At 43.1% G+C, this 26,294-nt stretch overlaps 2 protein-coding genes across 2 annotated transcripts in view; one reads left to right on the top strand and one right to left on the bottom strand.

Moving 5' to 3' along the window:
- The first annotated feature begins 8,497 nt into the window (after positions 1–8,497).
- On the top strand, positions 8,498–9,745 carry GPR45 (G protein-coupled receptor 45). The gene has a single exon (XM_018563330.1). It carries the CDS (start codon positions 8,624–8,626, stop codon positions 9,743–9,745), a length of 1,122 nt encoding a protein of 373 aa, XP_018418832.1. The 5' UTR covers positions 8,498–8,623.
- A 7,589-nt stretch (positions 9,746–17,334) lies between these two features.
- TGFBRAP1 (transforming growth factor beta receptor associated protein 1) overlaps positions 17,335–26,294 on the bottom strand; it is a 28,893-nt gene continuing 19,933 nt past the window's right edge. The window contains exons 7-12 of the mRNA XM_018563448.1: positions 25,740–25,797; positions 24,193–24,336; positions 22,086–22,232; positions 19,997–20,156; positions 19,328–19,761; positions 17,335–18,063 (exon numbers count right to left, since the gene is read on the bottom strand). Coding sequence (XP_018418950.1) covers positions 17,878–18,063; positions 19,328–19,761; positions 19,997–20,156; positions 22,086–22,232; positions 24,193–24,336; positions 25,740–25,797 — 1,129 coding nt within the window. The 3' untranslated portion in view covers positions 17,335–17,877. The remainder of the gene's footprint in view (positions 18,064–19,327; positions 19,762–19,996; positions 20,157–22,085; positions 22,233–24,192; positions 24,337–25,739; positions 25,798–26,294) is intronic.

The following is a 26,294-nucleotide window of genomic DNA, read 5'->3' as shown; positions in this document are numbered from 1 at the left end:
GGTTCTACAGAGGAGTTTGTATGCCAATGGCAACCCCAGGAGTCGCTGAGAGCACACACATTTTTTAAGAACCAGAAATTGCTAGACAGAATAGACCTACAGGAGATGAGCAGGTGTGGGCGGGTACCCTGGTGGTCGTACCTGCAGGTGCGGCACTACCTCAATAGCGGAAAGGGTGACTTTGCCAGGGGCATGTCAACCTTTGAAAAGGCTTGCACAGGCCAGGGACCTAGCAGACACCTGATCTCCTGGCTTTATGCATTATTGACAGATCATTCATCCAAGCACTCACAGTCGCTGAGGAGGAGATGGGAGGTTGATCTGGCACAGGAGATCTCGGAGGATACTTGGGAAAAGATCTGCTGGGGGGCCCACAAATGCTCAATAGGCAGTAAAGCACAGGAGACTAATTTTAAAATACTTACTCGATGGTATAGAACACCTGCAATTCTGCATAAGATGGACCCCACGATACCAACCACATGCTGGCGTTGCAACTTAGAATGCGGAGACCTGCTACATATTTTTTGGTCCTGTACCTCCATCCAACCATTTTGGAGGGAGGTGCATGGATTGATGTGTAAAATTTTGGGAGGAGAGGTGGAATACTCTCCGGGAGTCTTCCTGTTACATCTCCATGACCAATCCAGGGGAGGCCCGGCCAAATCCCTGGAGAAGCACATGATCAACGCGGCCAGATCACTCATTCCTAGGCTATGGAGGGAGACTAGAGCCCCCACGTTGAGGGAATGGATCCAACAGGTGGGGCATATCTGTGAGATGGAGGAGCTCATGGCTACCAAACACGACCGTATGGACAGGTGCGCAAAAATATGGGCACCCTGGACGGTGTTCTGCTGTAGCGCGGAGTTCGACAACGTTGGAGAAGGGGGGAGGTAACAGGGCGAACAGGGGGGCACTTCGAGTAGTAAACATTAGAGGGTCAGTGGGCAGTCGGGATCGCTTTGAGTGGTGGTGTAGGCTCCCGGAGGAGAGAGGGGGGGTGCGGAGCTTTCTTTCTTTATATCTGTCTCTTTCCTTTTCTTCTCTTATTTTTCCTTTCTCTTATGTTTCCTTCTGATACCCGCTGGAAGTCAATATTGACAGGGTACAGGAGAGACCTACAAACTAATACACAGTTCCTCTGTGCTAACGGATCTCGACGAGTTTGTGACGTTTCGTAATCTGAATATTATGTGCAGCTAACAAGTGGGGAGGAATGTACCATGTGCAGGAGACATCGTTTTCTTTCTTTCGTTGTATCGTTGTATTCTGTATATCTTTGTGCAAAAAACAATAAAATAAAAATTTTGAATGGAAAAAAATTAATAAATACCTCGAGCAGCATATGATGATCTGTGAAAGCTCGCATGTACAATGATTTTCTTCTGTGCACTTTGGATGTTACCATGGCATGACTTGAAGACTATATAGTGCAGGAGTTAGACATGAGGGAATAGTTATTTTGGAAAAAGAGGTGATGCAGAGAGAAAGGGGGAGACAAAAAGAGATGTGAGACTCATCACCATATTTTTGATGCATGCCCCTCCCCCTCTAGATTTTTCTTCTGAAGTTTGTTGTATCAGTATTCCAGAACGGTGACTCCTGATCTTATGGAGCTGCTGTAATAAGATACATATACAAAAGAAAGGTGGAACTCAGCTTCAATACAATCCAAAAATAGCTTTTCTAAATGGGAATTAGTCAAACAATGTTATTTATCATTCTGAATGGCACCCCAACACACCTGCCAATGGACATGCTTGCAGAGCAGTGCAATGCACGGCAGCACACCAACATGCACTGCGGTGCATGCACCACTTTTTGGCACTCCACATTGCACCAATACATGTAATGTCCCTTGCCACAACAGGATGGTGTGAGTGGTCCCTTAAGGCCTATGGAGAAAAGGGCCCCATATGAGGTACCAATAACTTCCGTTCCCGTCTTCCAGTTGCCCGTCAGACCTGTGCGTTACACACTTCTGACTCCTACACTGTGTGCTTGTTCCTAGCTTCTGACCCCTGCAGTCTGTACATTACACACTCCTGACACCAACATTCTGTGCATTACACACTTCTGACACCAACACTCTGTGCATTACACACTTCTGACACCAACACTCTGTGCATTACACACTTCTGACTCCTACACTGTGTGCATGTTCCTAGCTTCTGACCCCCTGCACTGTGTATGTTACACACTCCTGACCCCTGCACTGTGTATGTTACACACTGTTGACCCCTGCAATCTGTGCATTACACAATACTAACCCCTGCAATTTGTGCATAACACACTCCTGCACCCTGTTACACAATCCTGACCCCTGCACTGTGTGCATTACACACTCCAGAACCTGCAATCTGTGCTTTACACATGCCTCCCCTGCACTCTGTATTTTACACACTCCTGCACCTGCAGGCTATATGTTACACGGCCGTGACCCCTGCACTCTGTATGTTACATAATCCTGACCCCTGCACTTTGAATGTTACACACTCCTGACTCCTGCCCCTGCACATTACACACTCCTGACTCCTGTATATTACACATTCCTGCTGCTGCACTCTGTATATTACACACTCCTAACCCCTGCACTTTGTATGTTACACACTCCTGATTCCTGCATATTACACACTCCTGCACATTGCACACTCCTGATTCCTGCATATTACACACTCCTGCACATTACACACTCCTGCCCCTGCACATTACACACTCCTGCATATTACACACTCCTGACTCCTGCACATTACACTCCTGCCCCAGCACATTACACACTCCTGCACATTACACACTCCTGCATATTACACACTCCTGCACATTACACTCCTGCCCCAGCACATTACACACTCCTGCACATTACACACCCCTGCACATTACACACCCCTGCACATTATACACTCCTGACTCCTGCACATTACACACTCTTGCATATTACACACTCCTGCCCCTGCGCTTTCTATGTTACACACTCCTGACCTCTCCCTATTATAAACTCCTGCATATTACACACTCCTGACCCCTGCATTCTGTGAGGGAATTTATCAAAATTGGAGCAGACAGAATCAAGTGCAGATGTGCATGGCAACCAACCCGCTTCTACCTCTCATATTCAAAGCTGAACTGAACAAACTGAAGAGAGAAACTGATTACTGGTTACTATGGGCAACTGCTCCTGATTCTGTCTGCTCCAAGTTTGAGAAATCCCTGCAGGATACATACTCCTGACCTTGGTTTGGGGCCACCCACCTGCCTGAGTTCACCCATCCAATCAGATGCAGACAGAAACCTTCCCTGCCCCTCAGCTGTATGTCACAAAGGAGTGGAGAAAGTCCCCCACCTCACCTTCCACCACTGATTGGACAGGGAGGGGGGAGCGGTGGTCACAGATTTGAGTGGGTGGGCAAACTGGGTTCACACCAAGCCCAGGTTCATCACTAATGTTGACCTCCTGAAGGTGCCCCAGCTCAGGGGCGTCCCTAGCATTTGTGTCACTTGAGACGGTGGGGCTCTGCATCATCTCCCTGCCCAGCATCCCGCGGAGTGACTTTACTGATTGCCAGGAGCTTGGCGGGATGCCGGTGAGAGCCTCCCCGGTTGCTAAGAGCTGGGCAGGGATAGGTGTATGGCCCTTATACAGACCCCCGACCGGCTCTTAGCAACCTGGCATGGAAAGGGGCAAGCAGGCGCATTGTGCAGCAGAGTGGCCATGTGCCCCCCCCCCCCCCTTGAAAAAAGATGCCACCTCAGCCTTTGGCTGCTTCAGTATAGCGCCTGTCCCAGGTCTTTCATAATCCTAGCAAACCCCGCAAGCAACAACATAACAGCAAAAAAGCCATAATGCAATGCCAGCACCTGGTGTGACGTCCATGTAATGAGCCCATAGGTATAGCGGTAGAAGTGTATAGAGTGGTACACGGTGTCCCCTCACACAAGGGGAGCAGGCGCAGCGCTCTGCACACACACACACACACACACACACACACACTGGGCCCTCCCCTTCATAGAGCGGGGATTCATGGCAGCTGTGGAGGGGCCTGGTGCTCAGTGTCTGCCGTATATGAGAGGAGAGAGGGGGGCCTGTGCGGGAACCCCAACAAGGGCGGTCGTGACTGGCCCGTATATAGGTGCCGCCACGCTATTCCGTACAGCGCTCATCATCACAGGAGGGAAGAATAGCTGCATCCTGCCAGGTACTGGAGCACGATAGACGGTCCTCTCCATCTCTAGGACGGTGACAGGGTGCTGCTGCCGTCATTGCTGCCGCTGGCCGGTGACGTCCGTAGATGTGACAATCCATGGAGCCCAGTGATGAGATGACAGCTGCTATAGTATGTATTGTACACCAGGCCTGCACATACACTGGGCTTTATGACGGTATGATGTTTGCCTCTGGGTGAACACATATTTGGGGACACTGATTGTGATGCTTGGCTCTGGGTGAACATATCTTTGGGGACACTGATTGTGATGCTTGGCTCTGGGTGAACACATCTTTGGGGACACTGATTGTGATGTTTGGCTCTGGGTGAACACATCTTTGGGGACATGGATTGTGATGTTTGGCTCTGGGTGAACACATCTTTGGGGACACTGATTGTGATGTTTGGCTCTGGGTGAACACATCTTTGGGGACACCGATTGTGATGTTTGGCTCTGGGTGAACATATCTTTGGGGACACGGATTGTGATGTTTGGCTCTGGGTGAACACATCTTTGGGGACACTGATTGCAATGCTTGCCTCTGGGTGAACACATATTTGGGGACACTGATTGTGATGCTTGGCTCTGGGTGAACATATCTTTGGGGACACTGATTGTGATGCTTGGCTCTGGGTGAACACATCTTTGGGGACACTGATTGTGATGTTTGGCTCTGGGTGAACACATCTTTGGGGACATGGATTGTGATGTTTGGCTCTGGGTGAACACATCTTTGGGGACACTGATTGTGATGTTTGGCTCTGGGTGAACACATCTTTGGGGACACTGATTGTGATGTTTGGCTCTGGGTGAACACATCTTTGGGGACACTGATTGTGATGTTTGGCTCTGGGTGAACACATCTTTGGGGACACGGATTGTGATGTTTGGCTCTGGGTGAACACATCTTTGGGGACACGGATTGTGATGTTTGGCTCTGGGTGAACACATCTTTGGGGACACGGATTGTGATGTTTGGCTCTGGGTGAACACATCTTTGGGGACATGTTTGGCTCTGCGTGAACACATCTTTGGGGACACTGATTGCAATGCTTGGCTCTGGGTGACCACATCTTTGGGGACACTGAATGTGATGCTTGGCTCTGGGTGGCCACATCTTTGGGGACACTGATTGCAATGCTTGGCTCTGGGTGACCACATCTTTGGGGACATGTTTGGCTCTGGGTGACCACATCAGCTGTGATCAGTATATTGTAGGTGCAGTGCACAAGCTCCTGCATTGTTTACATCCCAATCTCAGGTCTGTATGAAGGTACCAACCTACCTTTATAGGGCTGGAGAAGGTAATCCATGTGCAAGACACAATCTGTGAGTCCCTCTACCACATTGGCTGATGGGACTTGTAGTCTTTCCTTTCACAGATCCCTGTGAATGGATGACACAGATCCATGCATGGCTACACCAAATTCAAAAATATGTACACAGAGGTGAAGTAAATAACATTGATTATCTGGTTACAATGGCACCTGGAGGTTGGTTGGATATATTAGGTAGCAAGTGAATATTTTGTTCCTGAAGCTGATGTGTTGGAAGCCGAAAAAATGGGCAAAGGTAAGTATTTGAGCGACTTGCACAAGAGACAAATTGTGATGGCTAAACTACTGGGTCAGAGCAACTCCAAAACTGCAGCTCCTTTGGGATGTTCCCGGTCTGCAGTGGTCAGAACCTACCAAAAGTGGTCCAAGGAAAGATAACTGGTGAACCAGCAATGGGGTAATGGGCAGTCAAGGCTCTCTGATGCACGGGGGGAGTGAAGACTGACCAGTGTAGTAGGATCCAATAGAAGTGCTACTGTAGCTCATATTGCTGAGAAAGTTAATGTTGGTTCCTATGGGAAGGTATCTGAACACAGCTTGTTGCGTACTGGGCTGCGTAGCCACAGACCAGTCAGGGTGCCCATGCCGAACCGTGCCCACTGCCAAAAGTGCCTACAATGGGCACATGAGTTCCGGAACTGGACCATAAAGCAATGGAAGAAGGTGGCCTGGTCTGATGGATACTGTTTTCTTTTACATCATATGGATGGCCAGGTGCAAGTGCATCGCTTACCTGGGAAAGAGATGGCACCAGGATGCACTAAGGGAAGAAGGCAAGCCGACTGAGGCAGTGTGATGCTTTGAGCAATGTTCTGCTGGGAAACCTTGGATTCTGCCATCCATGGGTATGTTACTTTGACACGTACTACCTACCTAAACATTGCTGCTGACCAAGTACACCCCTTTATCAAAACGGTATTCCCTGATAGCAGTGGCCTCTTTCAGCAGGATCATGCGCCCTGCCACACTGCAAAAATGGTTCAAGAATGCTTTGAGGAACACAACAACGAGTTCAAGGTGTGGCCTCCAAATTCTCCAGATCTTAGTTCAATCAAGCATCTGTGGGATATGCTGGAAAAACAAGTCTGGTCAATGGAGGTCCCACTCTGCAACTTACAGGACTTAAAGGATCTGCTACTGATGGCCTGGTGCCAGATACCACAGCATACCTTCAGAGGTCTAGTGGAGTCAATGTCTCGATGGTTCAGGGCTGTTTTGGTAGCAAAAGGGGGGCTACTCAAAGCACGTTTGCTTTGAATGAGCAGAGAAAGTATTTCGCTAGGAAGAAGCATTGGGTGATCGGTGATCTGATCGTGTGCCCCTCAGAATTATAGAAGGGTTTCTCCTCAGTGGAGACGTGGTATTTGTAGGGAGGAGTTTACTGGGCATTTCTACCTGATACCATTAACCATAAAGTTCACCATATAGAGTTCGGAAAATCCTGTTTGGAAAAGTTGCTTATTCTTTTTCACTTGTATCCGTCATCTACTCTTCTGTGCGTTAGACTTAGACTGTTGTTTAGACTGTTGTGCAGGAGCCCTTAGTTTACTTAAATGTTTTATTCTCTTGAAAATGAAACAAAGAATCTGATTGGTCACCATGGCCAACATCTCTCTTTTAGTATCAGTATACAGTATTTTAATTTTTTTAGTATGCTGATGTGTATTTCTGTTTCCATTCACAGATCTATGACTCCCCTCTCTGCTATATAGTCCTGATCTGAGGTTCTGCCAGGTAAGGCTTATAAAACTCTTGTTCATTATATGTTCATCCACTCACTTGTTATATCTCATCTATTGTAACTCCCTCCTCATTGGTCTACCTCTGCACAGGCTATCCCCCCTTCAGTCTATCATGAATGCTGTTGCTAGACTCATTCACCTAACCAACCGCTCAGTGTCTACAACCCCCCCTCCCCAATCCCTGCACTGGCTTCCAATAGCTCAAAGGATACAATTAAAAATATTAACAACCACTTACAAAGCCATCCACAAGTTTGCCCCCGACTATATCTCAAACCTTGTCTCAAAGTATCACCCTAACCGTCCCCTCCGCTCTTCTAAAGACCTCCTGCTTTCCAGCTCCCTCATCAACTCCTCCCATGCTCGCCTCCAGGACTGCTCTAGAGCCTCTCGCATTCCTTGGAACTCCTTACCCCAACCTGTCCGTCTTTCTCCCACTCTGACTGCCTGTAGGTGATCCCTTGAGACTCATCTCTTTAGGGAAGCCTATCCCACCTCAAACTAACAACTGAACCATCACATTCTCAAATAATTAATTTCCACACAGCTACCTCCTCATGTATCACTTCCCCCTCCCTTTTAGATTGTAAGCCCTCACGGGCAGGGCCCTTCTTACCATCTTGTCTTGAATTGTATTGTGATTGTAATGCCTTCCTTATATTGTAAAGCGCTGCGCAAACTGTTGGCGCTATATAAATCCTGTATAATAATAGTAATGTTGTATAGTCCATGGAACATTTCAGTGGGTGATCTGTCAATCATTAGGCGATTATAACATATCTGTCATAGGTTAGTTATGTAAAACAATTTCTAATATATTTCCATCACACTAGACCTGTTTTGTTGTACCAAGGGTCAATTCATAAACACAAGGTTCCGATAGTACAACCACTTTGAGCACACACAATAGACAACAGTTTTTGACAGTTCCTGCAAATTTTAATATCTTCCATTGTAGCAGATAAAACATCTTATTGTACTGTATGCAACCAGGTATAGTCTATGGCGGGGTAGCCAAACTTTGGTCCTAGAGCCGTTGTGAAACTACAAATTCCATGGGGCCTTACATGACTCTGACATGACTGCCCAAGGCAGGAGCATGATGGGATTTGAAGGTTCACCACAACTGGAGGGCTGACATTTGCCTACCCCTGGTCTATGGTGTTACATTTCCTTATGCCTTTTTGTTCTTTTTCTTGCTAGATCTGTCCAGATGAACAATGCTTAGAAGATCTTTCTACCAACATGAAAGAAAGAAGAGTGCAGTAACATGTGACTTGTGATAAGTGAACATCAGGGAGCAATGAAAACAGGATTCTCAGTGTTATAGTTGTAACCATGGGTTGCAATAGCACTGCCTTTGGCAGCTGCGTGACTTCCAGCGACAATGCGACTCTAATGAACCCAGACTCCAGATTTGCTGCATTCCCTACCCCACTCAGGATATTGTTGGCAATAATTATGGTATTAATGATTGCCATTGCTTTCTTGGGCAATGCTATTGTTTGCCTTATCGTTTACCAGAAGCCAGCTATGCGTTCTGCAATCAATCTCCTACTTGCAACGCTGGCATTTTCTGACATCATGCTTTCCCTTTTCTGCATGCCTTTTACTGCAGTTACGATCATCACTGGGAGTTGGCACTTTGGCAGCCAGTTCTGCCAGATTTCAGCCATGCTGTACTGGTTTTTCGTCTTGGAAGGGGTTGCCATACTACTCATTATCAGCGTTGATCGTTTTTTGATCATTGTACAGAGACAAGATAAACTAAATCCACATCGTGCCAAGATCATGATCGCTTCTTCTTGGGTGTTGTCCTTCTGTATCTCCTTTCCATCTGTAGTAGGCTGGACCATGGTGGAGGTTCCAACACGTGCACCTCAATGTGTCTTGGGATACACAGAATTTTTAGCCGATAGGGCATATGCAGTCATGCTGGTTGTAGCAGTGTTCTTCATCCCTTTCAGTGTAATGCTATACTCTTATCTATGCATCCTGAACACTGTCAGAAGAAATGCTGTCAGGATTCACAACCACGCAGAGAGCCTCTGTCTGAGCCAAGTAAGCAAGTTAGGCTTGATGGGACTGCAGAGGCCTCATCAGATGAATGTGGACATGAGTTTTAAGACGAGGGCCTTCACCACTATTCTCATCCTGTTCATTGGATTTTCCCTTTGCTGGCTTCCGCATTCTGTGTTCAGTCTGTTGTCAGTGTTTAGTAGGACTTTCTACTACAGTAATTCATTTTACGTGATCAGCACTTGCATCTTGTGGCTCAGTTACCTCAAGTCTGTATTCAACCCTGTTATATACTGTTGGAGAATCAAGAAGTTCCGTGAAGCCTGCATGGAGTTCATGCCCAAAACATTTAAGATTCTCCCAAAAGTACGGGGGAGGACGAGAAGGAGGATACGTCCCAGTACTATCTATGTTTGTAGTGAACACCAGTCTGCTGTTTAAAGAGGAGATTTTCAGGGATAAGTTAAAGTATAGCTAGAGGCAATGATTTTCTTTAGATTTGAATATGTGAGTGATGAGGGGAACTCCTGTCAGGTTTTTATTGCTGTCTCTGTTGCCGTTTGGGAGATTTAAACTGGCCAATAACTATACAATCCGATTATTCAACCACTTTTAGATTTACCAAACCTACCAACTCTCTGGGGCTGGAGTCCACAGTCTTTATAAACCAGGGGTGGACAAATTGGTAGAGGTGCACCGATATGAAAATTTGAAAAACTAAAATGAAATGAAAAAAAATCTCAGGCCGAAAAGGAAAATGTTTTTTATTCTAACTTTTTCAACGTTTTTTAAAATATTAAATTTTTTATTTTATAAACTTTTTATATATATTTTTTTTTTATATTCATTCCAGCCCATTACATTTTTATTAAATATTTTTATTTTTTACTTTACTTTTAGGGGCTTTGGGGAAATATTGTGGATCTAAACAGACCCCTGATATTTCCCTTTTAAAATAGAAAAAGAGATTGAGGACACAATTTCCTCAATTTGTTTTTCTGCAGCCCCTGTTATGAATGAATAGGAATCCTCTATACTGGGTGTTCCTGTTCATTCATAACTTGTGGACAGAGTGTGTTTACTATAGCCACAATCATGAATGAACAGGAGGTGATGTAGATCACTTCCCATTCATTCCTAATTGAGGATATAGTTAACATGCATATCCTCAATTATTTACAAACACTCAGCGATCACTGATCACTGAGTGTTTGTACCGCTCTCCTTCCTGACGGCTGTCACAGGAGGCTGAGCGAGCGGTGTGGGAGGGGAGCCCAGCCTCCTGTGAAGCAATGACTGTCTCCGCCCACACCGCCGCTCTCCTCATCTGTGACATGAGGCGGAGCGGTGCGGGGAGGAGAGACGCCAGCCACTCACAGCGCTCGGCCTCCTGTGACCATTTCTCTTCCCCCTGCTGGGACACAGAGCAACACCCATGGGGAGGAGAGAAATCACGGATGTACCGCTATATTGGCCAAAAAATGGCATTTTGCCAAAAGTGCCATTTTTGGCCAATATGTTTCGGCGCCCGATATATCGGTGCATCCCTACAAATTAGTTTGGAATTAAGCCAGCAGGATTTTTTTAATTAGTTAGCTCCATTAAAAACCTTAAAAGTTAGGCGCCAGTTGTAATTTTTAGCCCTGTTATAAACTATTCACACCCAACACATTTCCTGTTTCAGACTACAGAAGACCTTAAAGCCTTGGTTCTCAACTGGTGGGCCGTGACCCCGTGTTCAGTGGGTCACTGCATGCCTTCTACTTTTCTAGGTGGGAGGCTCCTCAGCCACCTCCTGGCACAGCACTGTCAGTTCTCGCACCAAGCAGCCATTCAAAATATGCTGCCCAGCATCGAGTGTCAGCTTGAGGTGGGATAGGATGGGGCTATGGCCACGAGGGAGCTCCAACCATGTGTGCATTGCTTACAGCTCCCTTATGTGTCATGTAGAGGTGCGTGGACCAGAGTAACGCACTGTACCATGCAAACACACCTAGTATGCGTTCTGGCGTGGGAGGTATGTTGCGTTACCATTCATTTGAATGGTACTCCAAACACAGCTCCCACCCACAGTTCGATCGCCGGCACCGGAACGTGCGGTACCACAATGCTGTGCTGTCCATTGCAGTGGGACTTGGGTCGCGACTTAATGGCCAAGGACATATATGGGTCCTGAGGTTACACAGGTTGAGAACAGCTGCCTTAAAGCATATGTCATCTAAATACTCCCAATACAGCAAATTAGCTGCAACTATAAATCCCTGTCAGGTTGACGGAACTCCTGAAGACAAACCTTAACAATCCATTCAGTTTGTATGCAGTCATTCAGGCCCTTGCACTACATAGTTGTTGGTAGATTGTACAATCATAATGTATAGTACCGGTATATGGGCAGCATTATGACCACCAATGTCACTGGGAATAAAAGTGAGGGTAAATCCAAAATTGTGAGTTGGAACCAGAACAGGAATAGAGGGTCAATCTTCCAATGGGGACACTTGTAATGTGACAAATGTCTAAGAGGGGATTTCCCTCATATTGGAAAGATATCCTCTCACTTCCTGTTGAGTCTACTGGACAGGAAGTGAAAAGAAATCCTCCTAGACAGAGATGGCAAAATAAATGAACTGATAGCTGTTTTAACTCTCCCCTACTCTATCCAAAGTTTAAAAAAAAAAAGTTTTAGCTTTAGATATACTTTAATCAAACAATACTTTTACTTCCTTGTTTGCCAAAAGACTTTTACGTTTATTTATTTCTTGCTCGCTCAGATGTATGTGTATTGGAATCCTCAGAAGCTTACTCCTGCCCACACTCCACGTGTATTATTTACTGTTACCGTGCAGTGTCGTTTCCTGACCTTATTAATGACGTTTTTGCTTGTACACGAATAATCTGAATGCTATTTGTAGGTGAGGTTATAGAAATGGCCCTGATAATGTTCTCCGGAAGCAGCAGAAAAAGAAAGGTTTGTATTGCACTGAAATATTGTACATGTTTTTCTTACAGAGAAAGGGACAATTTCACTTTGAGCAATATGAGAAATGGGTATATCACACAATTTGCAATAATTCCAGGAATAAATGTAGCATTTTATTCGATTTGGCGTTTTATCTATTTACTTACATTGTTGTGCTGCATATAGCGTTGTTTGCTCATGATTATACATGAAAAGGAAACATCATCTGATTGGCTACACCTATCTGTCTCTCACTAGGTATGCCAACAGAGTGAAGAATGATCAGTGGTGTATAATAAAATGGGTCCTGATAAAAGGCGAATGGCCTTTATAATATAGTGCATGGTAGGTCCAGTGCACACCTTTAGAGTTCATTTACTTTCCAGTTGTAGGTTTAAAATAACCCTACAAGTATGTAGATGCCATGTCTGACCTATTCCAGAAAATGCCAGGTGTCTGGCTGTCATGCTATTCCTCTGGCTTTAAAAATAAAGTAACGTTTAATCTCCTGATCTGAATACTTGTTATGGGTCAAGTAGCAGTCACAGGATAAGCATGACAGCCAAGCAGAGATTAGGAATGGAACAGCTCTGGAAACATGGCAGACATGGATGATAATCTAATAATCAAATATCTCGGACCGTCAGTAAGGGGTAACGACGCTATTATTATGATATTATAATAACCTCCTACGATGGGTGAGAATGGCTATAGCCAACACTAACACCATGCCTTCAAACAAAGGAAGCATGCCTGAGCTAGAAAATGAAGGAGGAAAGCGCTGTGACAGGATGAAGGAAGTGACATATGGTCTGATTTGCATTTTGAGAAAAAAAAACTGCATCCAAAACGCATCGCAATGGCTAAAACGCATGCATTTTCAATGCAGTTTTGGTGTGAATGAGGCCTAAGGTAGTAAGTTAAACATGAACACATTCTCCTTGATATGCACACAGCGAATATGTGACCAATTCAGTAGGTTCTATTGGTTGCTTTGTAAACAGGTAAAATGTAATAATGATGGGTTATTATTAGAGAGTTATATAGCAACATTGACACCATTACCTCATTTTCTCTACATCAAATTGCCTGCACTTAGTACACGCGTTTCATTTTTTTATACAGCTTATGCACAGTTATTACTGCTTTCCCTTGAATATTTATATAATAACTCATGCTTTACATTTGAATTAGCATCCACATTCCAAATGAGCTGGCATACATGGTTAGATTTGGAGGTAACAGTTGCACAGTTCAACCTTAATGAGCTTGAGCTTCTTGTTATGCTAAAGCTGAAGAAAAGTAGTGGTGTCCATAGCATGTAATCACTAAATTGGATTGGACCTTTCTCCCCAATTACGGCCAGTGTACCAATTCAAACATACGAATTCGATCTCCTGAAACCTCTTACTTGTGTTCTCCATGAAAACACCCTCATGTTCCTTCCTAACCATAAAGCCAGCGCCATGTTTCTTCAGTCTCCCAGCAGGACCAGCCGCTCATGATCCAAGTTTGGGACTGTTATTACAATTCCTATCTTTGTGATAGACTTTGTTTTTAACTATGTATCAATATTTGCCCTCAGCTCATCCCCCTGCTTTTGCCTTAGCAACCAAAGTAACAGTTCATCACACAATACCTACTAGCCCAGAGATCATGTACATCCTGATCCTTGCAGTAGCCATTATGTTCTTAGCTATGTGTTGACTTGCCTCTCACTCTGTGACCAGCAAGTGTAAAACTCATCAGACTCGAGACTCAGCTTTTTGCTTCTCACTCTGCATATGTAGAAAATCAATCATATTTATATAGATATGCTACACTGATACCTCTTATTAGACCTGCTAGATCAAAGTACTCCCTTTGCTTAACTGAGTTTTTAATCTATTTCAATGTTGCCTTCACTGCCCCCCGCCCCCCCTTCCTCTCCTCAACATGCTAATCAATTTTTTAAATAAAACCTTCCCATTACATACCTTAATTTACACCTAGTAATAACAATGGGTTTCTGTGCAGACTTGCGGATGGAAGCTCTAGCAGAAACGGAAGCTCACAAAGCTCAAACCATATTCACGCAGTTGAGAGAAACTTTGTGGCATGGTTAGGAATAGGATGTAAGGGTGGCAACACAATGCCCTAGTTAAGGGGGAAGATTGAGACCACCTTAGGAAAAAAGGAGGACCTAGACCCTTCATACAACATGAAATAAGCCTTCCAGGCACGACAGTAGGCTTTGTGGGAGGTCAACTTACTAAATTTAAGAGGACTAGGAAGGCATGGATCAGGCTTAACTAATCACAGAGTCACCAAGGCATCCACTGCTGAAGCCCGCTGACCCAGTTTTAGCAGGTGTGGCCATTATTAAAGAACCCACACAAGTGACCTTTGATAAGGTCAATGCAGGCGGCTCGAACTGTAAACAATTCAGAACCATGTCCACAAGGACAAAAATTGTGTCCTTGAGATGTCAGGAGACAGGTCCTCTTGCTGGGCTGAATCCACAGAACTGGAAGTAATCCCCTTTTCATCTTCGTCCGCAGGGAGTGGAAAGGCAGACAAAGGAAGGTCAGAGGGGAAACCTGAGAGGGAAGGTGAGGGAGCCTGCTTGCAACCCCTGCAGTCTTGCGGTTCTGTGACCAGGTCACTATAGGCCAACATATTAACAGTATATGAAAATGGTAAAAATGACCAGGAGCTATTCCCTTGCCTGCTGCAGAGCAGAAGGGGGTAATGGCTATTCTGAGGCCTGGTCATTATAGACCGACATACTACCAATATGTCCCGAGCCGTATGCGTCACTTGATAAGCGTGAGAGGGAAGAGGGTCACCTGCACAAAATAGCTTTGGCACGGCCTGCATCTTGCTCCCAACCACCCAGGCTTACCAGTGCAGTGGTCTGGAGGGCCCCTACAGCAGAGTGACAGTGCAGAACTTAACAGGTGTAAATGCAGGTAGATTGTCCATGAAGATGGTCTTTGCCGACCCGGTGGGCATATGAAATGGTCTTCAGGGACAGGTGTTTGTGATGTGATTACATGATTGTATGTAGACAAGAACTGGCTGAAGAGCGGCAGAGATGACATTAAGGATGAAAACCGTATCTGAGGAAAAATTACAAAATTTACATAACCCTCTTCATTTCACCAGTGATCTGGTGGGAAGATGTTCAAAGGATGGTGAGGGTCAATGTTTCTATGCATTTTCCCTTGTATAAGCTTTTCATTAAAGTTCAAAGCATTCTTTTCCGTTATGTAAGGTCTTCAATGCTACAACGACATCACTGGGCCAACATTGTGCCATGGGCCGTATTTTTTTCTGCCCCATAGCAAGGCCGAGCTGAACCATGTGCAGATTTCTTATTACCCTGGTGGCCAGTTAGCCCTTATGCCATGAGGAGATGAAACTGTGGCAGCTTTCTCTGCAACTTAGTGAAAACCAAGTGGGTGAGTGGCTAGATGGCTAGAATGTTTGAACTGGATGGGTTTGCTTCAGGGAGCTCCATTTAGGACATTGTAGAGACAACCACTCAAGAAGGTTTGTTTTCAGCTGGGATGCTTGTTGTAAACAGTAAATGGAAAATAAATGCAAAAACAATATTAAGAGACATACTGTATATTCTATCACAGCTACAAAGGACAGACAGAAAGTCAGGAAATGAGGAAGACAGACAGAAAACAGGAACCAAACAGCACAGTCAGAGCAAGAGAGAGAGTTTATTAAGAATAAGGTACGTTGCTGCATTACAGCCTGAGTTTATTTTCACCATTGAAATGTGACCGTTTCTGTTATTTTCTTGCTTTCAAACTTATCTGTCTCATGCCCTTTCCTATATCACTTTACTTTCATATTTCAAACTACAGGTGAAACTCGAATAATTAGAATATCGTGCAAAAGTAATTGCAGTAAGTGCTGCAAAAGGGGCCCAAACCAAGTACTGAGTACATATGCATGCTTGTACTTTTCAGAGGTCCGATATTGTTCTATGTACAATCCTTGTTTTATTGATTGCATGTAATAATCTACTTTTTTGAGGTTGTGGATTTGGGGTTCTTGGGGTTTTCATGAGCTGTAAGCCATAATCATCACAATTATGACAAATCACGGCTTGAATTATCTTGCTTTGCATGTAATGAGTCTCTCTCATATATTAGTTTCACCGCATAAGTTGCATTAGTGAAATAAATGAACTTTGCACGATATTCTAATTATTAGAGTTTCACCTGTATGTTGGCCAACATCACGGATCACAGAAAGGTATGACTCCACCGCGCCCTGATATCTGACCATATTGTCAACTAGCTCATGTGTTAGAGATGCACTGGTAGCAAAGCTGATACAGTAGATTCGACGTCTATATTAGTGAGAGAGGTGAGATAGGGGACAATAAAATGGCCAATGAAAGGAAAGAGTCGGACATAACATGTCTGTATGTTCTAGCACAAGCCGGTTGAGTGGAAGTTACACTTTAATGCAAAATGCATTATCATTTTTGAAATGGGATCAGTGGTGTCAGCAGTACTTTTCAAGAGATGCAGAATTTATAATAGCACCGTCCTTTGAACATTTTCCCCTGTAAAGAGAGCTGCAAAACATGGGCAATAGACCATGGATCACTGCCATAGAGATCTGCAGTTGAATGGTACATATATTCTAGAGAACTAATGGACTGAAAAAGATTTTCACTTGCTTCGAGATTTCCAAGAAAACTATGTGATACAAGATTTGAACAGTAACAGCAAACCTTCTTATCCTTGTTCCGCTGGTCCAACCACTTTTCAGTTATGTAGAAGCTTTTCCCTAATTAACCGTATAACAATACATACAGGCCAAGGTCAAAAATACATGGTGTGAGGGTTGTAGGCAGTAAATGAGTGGCTCCCCCTATTTGTGAACCTCTACATGTAGAAGAACAAGGAAACAATGAAACAAGTGTAAAACACAGGACTTTCAGAATCAATGTATTAAATCAAGTTATCGATGTATACTGAAATAATCTTTAAAAGGTTTAGTGGATTTCAGCTCTAATCAGTGGATATGACAGCGGTGATGAACCTTTTGAAGTCATCTTGTATTCTCAGGACTACATGTGGAAGAGTCTGTGGTGCAGCCAGTTTTCTGTTCTTAGAAAAAGGATCACCTTCTATGTGACTGGAATGCTTACTATGAACGTGAGATTGGTAGAATGTGCAATACATAAAAAATACATGATTGAATAGACCCACACTATATACTTTCACAATGACTGCCGTAGTAGCTGAGAAGACAGACACATTCTCCATATCTTGTCTCCTACAGTCCATGTTTCTTTATCCAGCCCATTAAAGTATATGCAAAATATCTTCAGTGCAAATATCTTTTAAAAATGCAAATAGCTCAGTTAAGAACTGACACATGATTCCTCCATTGTTAAAGTAGCTGTGCAAGGACAGATATAGCCAGTATCCTTCATTGCCAAGTCCTGCAGAGTCAAACTGCTGTTATCATTGGTCTCCAGGTCCGCAGATAAGTGCATTATTTTCACATTACATTGCGCTGAAGCCTCCAGTCTCCCTGTTCCATCGCTGTCTGCAGCGGGGAGGCTACTGTAATCACTGATATTCTTCATCACTTTAATTCATGTTCGTTTGCTTTGACTGGGCACATGGTCAATGCTGCTGTTGACATGCTGGTTGGTAGCACAGTGGGTATGAACGATATGACCGTTGGGCTGTCTGGCAAATACCGGCTCTTGGAATGGCTTCCGGCACACATGGCAAAACTTCTTCTCTGACAGAATTATTGGCTTTTCCTTCAAGTTTAACTGAAAATAGTAAAAATACACCAGTGGTATCAATTCAAACTCTGAACACCTAATAACTGAAACTCTTCATTTATAGTATTTACTGTTAAGCTTGTCAAAATAAGTGCTTCAACTGCTTTTATTTTGTGCTAACGCTAGCAAACAGCAGATCAAAGGAATGTATCTGAACTGGCCTTCCAATACTAAACTATTTAAAGCAGGAGTGGGGAACTCCGGCCCTCCCTCTAAAAAAGGTTTATGGTAAAAACAACTACAAATTCAAAGTGACCCAAGAGGACAAACGTATGGGATCTGACACTGCTGTCTTGGTTTTATTGTGCAGGGTTCAAAGCTGTTATCATGAACCTGGTTTTAAAACCTAGTAACTGACCTGAAACAACAAACAAGACACAAATTCATCCTTGTTAGGCCCCATTCACACTGAGCGACTTGCGATATTGTGCGACTTGCGATATTGAGCGACTTTTTCCTATTGGGCTGTATGCAATCAAGAGCAAAATCACTCGAAAAAAGGGTCATGTAGGAGCTACAAGCGATATTGAGCGACGAGATGTGAACAGCTCCATTGAAATGGATTGGACAAGCTACATAGAGCGATATTGCGTGGAAATATGAGCGATATGGCTGCAAAAATCGCTCGATAAATCGCTCAGTGTGAATGGGAGACATTATTTGCTGCATGCCTTTTTCAGGCAGTGACATGCTAAGTAGTGGTTCCAGGATCAAGATAACAGTATTGAACCCTGCACCTTTAAAAACAAGTCAGCAATGGCATGTCTAGTATTGCTATTAACCTATTCATTTCAATTCCTGCCAATGATGCATTGCACACATCATGGCACTGAAAGGGACTAAATCAGCTCAATAGCAGCCGTGAGCTTGTTTTAAATCTCATCAGCCACCTCCTGGCTATACTGTACAATGGTGCTGTGGAAAGTGGCAGAGCCGCTTTAATTATGCCAACTGCAGCATGGATTTGTGTCATTGAGTATAGAAACTAGCATCTATCAGACAGATCTTCTGTCACACTGGAAGATGGTAAGCATGGCAATGTACAGAAAACCACCACAACTGTAGTAAACACCCACAACAAAGTGACCCTTTATGGTGATGACAGTTTAAAAGAATATTAGCAACCTGTGCCTATAACTGCAATTTAACAGGCAGGCCAATATGTGTGTTGTATATCAGACCTGGTAGTAGGAATGCAAACATTTTTGAAATCACTATAAATGTACGATTAAAAAAAAAGCTCTTCACTCACCTTCTCCTTTTTATAGATGATGTTCTCTGTCCTTGCTAATCCTACTGCCACCTGTGACATCCTTAAAGCATGAACATGCCCCCTCATGGCCCCTGCTAGAAATGGGGAGAGAAGCTGCACAGACCATTCTTCTGGCAACAAATGCAATACACTGGCAGCATCGAATTCTGTGGGGTGGTTATTTAATAAGTCTACAGCAGCGACCGTCAAAGTGTTGTCAGGTGTGGAGGGACGGAGGTAGGAGGAGAGAAGGAGCTGAAAAAGTCTCTTGCGATAAGGAGCATCCCTGCCCTCAGAGTTCCACACACAATAACTCTCAGCAGCAGCAAAGTCTTTTAACTGGTGAACTAAGATATCCAATGCTTGGTCATGCTCTTCTAGTTTCCCGTGTAATATTGCTCGCTCCATATGCAAATCTGTGCCTTTGATTTTATCTGATAGGGGAAATAATAGAACAAATCTGAGCAAACCAATTGAAACAGAACATATACACAAAAAAAACATATTTACTGGAAAGTTCAAACACGTGACTACAAGTGGAAAGTGCCAACTAAGCATTAAAAGTGATGAGACAAGATAGCTATACATACCGTATACTCATACATTAACACACAGCCAGTGCATTTCCATTCAACTGAGTGACAGGAAGAAAAACTAAAACACACGCACCTATGAGGAAGAGCACCCGGTAAAGGTCTGATTGCCGCAGAAGATTCTGAAATCTCCGATGTAGCTCCTCCAGTTCAATGTGGCCCAAGGAGTCCCTAGACTTTAGTCTTAAGATTTCTTCCAGGTATAGCACAGCAAGGTGTGTATGATACTTTTCCTTCTGGATGTGAGGAGAAACAATAACTGGATTACTCAGAATAGAAATGACTTGGTATGATGAAATGGCTGATAGTATATGAAGATATATACACTGCGGCAAATAAGCTTCACCCATCAGGGAGAAAACTCATTGCCAGGGATGACATGTTCTCTTCATTTTGATGCTAAATGTGTAGAAGCACTATAATAATAAATAAGATTACAATGATACTAACTTCCATGTACATTTGTTTAACAAAGAATACAATCTTAAAAATTCCTAGAAAAATAAACAGAATATCATTCAAGTATTGGAAAAAACTAAAGTTTGGAATCACTAATAAAATTTTTTTTTGAAAATAATAATTATTTTTGTAATATATAAATGCGCCAATAAATGAATAAAAAAATAACCAAGGCAAGATATACTAATGTTGCAGACGGACAGATGAGGTGTTTGGATCAAGGCGACTGGAAAAGTGCTCGATGGCTTCTGTTAAGCATGCAAATATATGTTGTTCCTGTTGTGCTGGGAAGGTGGAAGATTTACACAGAGTGCCAGGTGTAATAAACTAAAAAAAGTCACCAATCTATTTTACAATGTCTGTGGTCAGCAGGACAACAATCTGAAGCAAACTTTTAGGTTACGCAAAACCTATTTGGTGAAGAAACAGGAAGCCACAGAAATATTCTCTTTGATGGACTGGCTGGCACAGTCACCAGATTGAAATCCTATCAAGCACTTGTGGGAAACACTTTGCTTTAAGGTCAGAGTAAAATGCCCTACTATCCAGTTACCCCTCTGAGGCAAGCTACAGGTTTTGTGGGTTGACAATTCTTTTGAATATCTTCATAAACTGACAGGTAGAATGGCAAAGGTCTGCCAAGCTGTAATTACTGCAAATGGCGTAAGTACACTGATCAGCCAAAAAAAAGAAGTCACCACTGGGGCTGCAACCAACCAAATTGATTAATCGATGATAATCGATTATGATAATAGTTGTCAATTTTTCTGATTATCGATTAGTTGGTTGGACCCCCTAGCTCTCTCCTCTGTGAGCAAGAAGTGGGCGGGTTTGAAATGGCCAATAGCAGGCTAGCTATTGCACCAGCCCGCTATCTGCTGTATTTACATTCAGCTGCCATCTGCTGAATCTTGCCACTGGCAGCTGTCATTCCCCGGCTGAAGCAGCTTTATTCAGAAGTAAACTTTACATTTGTAGCATTGCATTTGTGTATTTTATTTTGAATTAAGGACGGCGTTTCACTTTTTTAATCCATTTAATCGAAAAAATTAATCGGCCAACTAATCGATTATGAAAATAACCATGAGTTGCAGCCCTAGTCACCACCTGGATTTTGGGCAGTGTTATGATCAGGGTTGCTTCAGTTGGACAGGTCTAGGTTCAGCACTGTTGTGTCCCCAAAAAATGAGGCACCTGAATATGCTGATCAGGTTTTACTATCAATTGATTTTTTCTTCCCTGATGGCATGGACATATTCCAAGATGACAATTCCAGGATTGCTTAAATTGTGAAAGAGTGGTTCAGGGAGCATAAGACATTATTTTCACACATGGATTGGCCACCAGAGTCCAGACCTTAACCCTGTTGAGAACCTTTGGGATGTGCTGGAGAAGACTTTACATAGTGATCTGACTATCCCATAATCACTACAAGATCTTGGTGAAAAAATAATGCAACTCCAGATGGAAATTAAATCTTGAGACATTGCATAGGCTTATCGAAACGATGCCACGGCGAATGTGTGCTGTAATCAAAGCTATAGGCGGTTCAAAAAAATATTACAGTGTGTGCTATTTTTTGGGCCAGGCCATGTATAGTTTATTGAGCAAAAAATCTAATCAATAACGGCAGTTAGTGTTCATGTATGGACTGCTCTCTTGGCTGATGGACCTAACCATAATGAAGATTTGATTAAGGCCATTACCTGGATCATCTTATCCATGACCAAGTGTTCCAGGTAGAGCAGCAAAGCCTGCCGGTACTTGCACAGATGGCTCACAATCGTATCTGGACAGAAACCGTTCTGCAACTGTTCATCTAAAGAACGTTTGGTGAAGATCTGGACCCCGATCTGCAAGATGGAATATAGTGAAAAACAAAGAAAAACACTGTTACATATAATCTCATTTATCATAAACCGTATATGTCACCTGTGTGTAACTATTGTAAATATGTCATAATTTTGTAAATACAGTGAAGAGAACACATCCCTAACTTAGAAATTACTTTTTGTTTTTATGAGATAACCGAATATAATATAAAAAGGTAATAAAGCTCACAGTACAGAAAGACATTTTACATCACTTTTACCTGTGCTAAAAATACTTATTATGATCAACAATTTTCCTTTAAAGAAGCATACAATCACAGGGCTGTGATCCAGGTGACATCCTTTTTCAGAGTCAATCCATTCCTAAGTAGTGTTTCTGTTATAGGGAGGCTGGTGGGTTGCATCATCCACGAACCTCATATCCCTTATATAAGTGAACCTGCGCGACAAGGAACGGACCACTACAACAGTTTTAAGTACCAAAAAACTTTCCTTCCTATTATGTACTGTCTGCACAACTATGAATGATACACAATGCTATTGAAGCATACAAAAAGACTTTCATTTATATCTTAGTAAGACAATATAGAGGAACACACTTGTGCAAAAATGACACATGCAACAAAACATTTTATTTTAAAAACTCCGAAAACATACATCGCGCTCCCTTGAAAACTACTGAAGAAACCACATCAACAGGAGTGAGTCATTATTGATGAAGCAGTGCATGGCCGCAAAATGCATTGAGTTCATTCCACTCCGACACCAGTCTTTTCTTATCACTGTGAGGCAGCTCCCACCCACCATCACCACCACATCATGCAGACTTATTAGTTTTCCTGTACCTAGCTTATTCACACTGTTAAATGGCTTATTACAATATATTTGGGAGATGCTTGAATTTGATTCTTTTGTGACATGTATATATTATAAGCTATGGGACTGAGGATCTCTGTGGCATTTAATATTACGATATATTGCAGATTTAACATATACCTTTTTGAACTGAAGGAGAAATCTCTGTGACATGAATATGTCATTTATCTATAATTATCATTACATCATATGTACTGGGAGGGATGACTAACCTAATTCTGCTAAATGTGTTGGATATGCTCTTATTTCATTGCCTATATTGTTGGTTGATATATTAATTTCTGCGCAGTTACATTCCTGACATACGGGTTTGCGTCAAGGTATGCCACCTTGTAACAAGCATTTGGCATATTTGCTACAGTAACTTCCTCATATGCATTGCAGGTGTGATCCATTTTATACTATTGCATAGATAGGGGACATAACTTTTCTGCATTACATATCTAAGTGCTTCTAAGGGGTTCACCTGGTAAATTTAATTTCATTTGCCGATATATGACCCGGGTCATCCAGCTCAGTCATCTATTTGAACCTGCAATTGCTGGTTTGTTCACAGCAGATTTTTTGAGTGTATGCTTTTAAGTGTTTTCATCCAATGATTTCTTGCATGTGCACTTTTTGTCATAGTTGTACAAGTGTGTTCCGTCATACTGTCAAAGATATAAATACAGTATTTTTGTATCCTTCAATAGGATGGTGCAGACATTATAAAAAGGAAGGAAAGTTGTTTTGTCCTTAAAGCCCTAGTATCTCTTAGACCTCAAAGGCAAGTTGTTCCTGATAGTCTTTAGCTCTGCTGAACTACTGGGCACCTTGGGGTGTTCGTACTCCTTCCCTTGTATTCCCATGATATGAAGTAAATGTAAAATGGTTCTGTGTACATTTCTCTGCTAATTTGACCAGGAAGCAGGAAATCAGAAACATTCAGGTTATGTAGTGGGTTGTTATACAAATAATGTTACTGCAAGTAACAGGAGTCCTCAGAGATGGTCACAGCGATATCATAAAAAGTCTAATACTATATATTTCCAACAACATTATAGCAGCATGAATAGTACACCGTCACAGAGGCTGACAGTCTAAGCCTAAGCTAAGAACCACAAACCTGCTCACTTTTCTGCAAAACCCAATCCACATACTGCCACACCAGCTGCTGGTCTTTGGAGAAGGTCAGAAAGTCTACCACATACTCAAACAGGTCTGGCCGAGTGTTGTCTTCTAGGTCACCATTCACTATCCTAACCCAGACCTGTCATTAAAAAAAAAAAAAAAGAGAAAGAGTCAGTGGGCATCTAGTGCATTCATTTACAGAATTCACTGAAGGAAATATATACCAGACAAAGCACTGTACGTTAGCTGTCATCAACATACCATGCATGTACTGTATGTTAACCGGTCCTTCTCGGTGCATTGGCAGCCCATAATAGTAAATGGGCTGTCCTAACATAAAAGTTGGTTAACATACTGCATCCCCGGGTTACGAACAAGATAGGGACTGTAGGTTTGTTCTTAAGTTGAATTTGTATTTAAGTTGGAATGATAAATGTTTTAAGTGTAACTCCAGCCAAAAAATATATTTATTTTTTGGGATAGCATAGGGAAGGGTTAACCCCCTGTAAAGGTTGTGTTGCTGTGTGTGCCCCTGTTCAGAAGATTTCACCTCACTTTCTGTCCATGTGACAATTAGATTTTGAAAATGTTGGGTTTAGCTTTTTAGCTTTGGAGACACCTTTTTCCCATGATGACTCTTACAGAAGTGAATTTCCCTTCCTAGCGGTAGATTTCCTCTTACGTCCTGTTGTCTCAAGGACAGGAAGTGAGATTAAATCTTTCTTATGAGGATACAGACAGCAGTAAAAACCTCACAGTGACCCGGAAGAAGAGATGGGCACCCCTCGTCTGCATGTCTAACAAGAGCCAACTTCCTGTAATGTACGTACAGCACTACGAACCAGACCCAAAAAGGCGGGCACTCCTCGTCGGCACGAGCACGGTAGCATTACAACTACCCCTGCTGTACAGTAATAGCCTCCGTTTGTAAGTAGGAGTCGGATGTAAGTCGGATGTATGTAACTCGGGGACATCCGACTTACATACATATAATAGAGCTCTGAAGAAGGGGGAGTGTCCCTGAAAGCATGTTCAGCAGTGGTAGCGTGTCTCTGCGGACAAGCAGAGCTCCTGGATTGTCTTTTATTTTTTCCCATTTACCTCCACAGCAGAAATAGTCACTGATGACTATCAGTCCATTGATACCTATCACCCTTGCTTCTTTTGCGAGTATATTATGTATACCCATTTTTAGCAATAAAAAGGTTTATTGCATCAGGACAGGCGCCTGGTAATTTGTTTATGTTTTATACAGTGTTCGGGATCCCTCATCTGAAACAGGGGAGCCGCACTGGATTTTAAGAAGCTTTTTGGGCCACAGGAGGGTCTCTATTGGCCTTGGTCGGTGCTTTTCCTTAAAAAAAGACCTGACCACACGAATGACCATTCTCTAATGTCCATAATAAAAATATACAAAGCCATACATAGAGTAATCTACTACTGTTCTTAAAACTTCAGTCTAACGAACGCACACACACACACACAGCAAGCTTTTGTAGCAGTGACAAACAGAAAAATGAAATAAAACATGTATGAATATACCTGAAGAGCAGCAGCATCCTGCTCGTTATAGTGATAGAGGAGGCCAAGTGCAAAATACCTAAAATACATACAGCATGTCATAAACCATATGTTACAATTTGAGCATAACACTTCAAGATTAATGATTTCAAACATATATTGGACCCTATAGAGCATTAAAAGGACAAGTGTACTTTTACTTCAAGTACAGTAACCCACCTTCTCTAGATCTGCTGAATTTAACTATACCCTATCCAAGCTGATTCCGAGCCACAGCTTTGTTCTCATACGATCTGGTCTGAATGCAGCTTGTGCAGGAAGCATTCATAAACTTGTACAGAGCTATCTCCCAAATATCTTGAGTACCGTATATACTCGAGTATAAGCCGAGATTTTCAGCCCATTTTTTTGGCTGAAAAGTGCCCCCCTCGGCTTGTACTCGAGTCAGCGTCAGGTGTCTTCTTACTTACCTCGCCGAGCGTCACTGCTGCTCCGGTGTGCGGCGCTCCGAGCGGGGTCATCTGGCAGTCTCCGGGTCCTAATTTAGGTGGCCGGAGACTGCCAGATGACCCCGCT

This window comes from Nanorana parkeri, unplaced genomic scaffold, assembly GCF_000935625.1.
Source record: "Nanorana parkeri isolate BGI_ZX_2015 unplaced genomic scaffold, ASM93562v1 scaffold21, whole genome shotgun sequence".
NCBI lineage: Eukaryota > Metazoa > Chordata > Amphibia > Anura > Dicroglossidae > Nanorana > Nanorana parkeri.
Note: the sequence above shows the minus strand (reverse complement) of the source record. Positions and strands in the feature narration are given on the sequence as shown.

Bases quoted from the DNA above. Each gene is read 5' to 3' on its own strand.
- GPR45 (XM_018563330.1), top strand. From the start codon at position 8,624: ATGGGTTGCAATAGCACTGCCTTTGGCAGCTGCGTGACTTCCAGCGAC.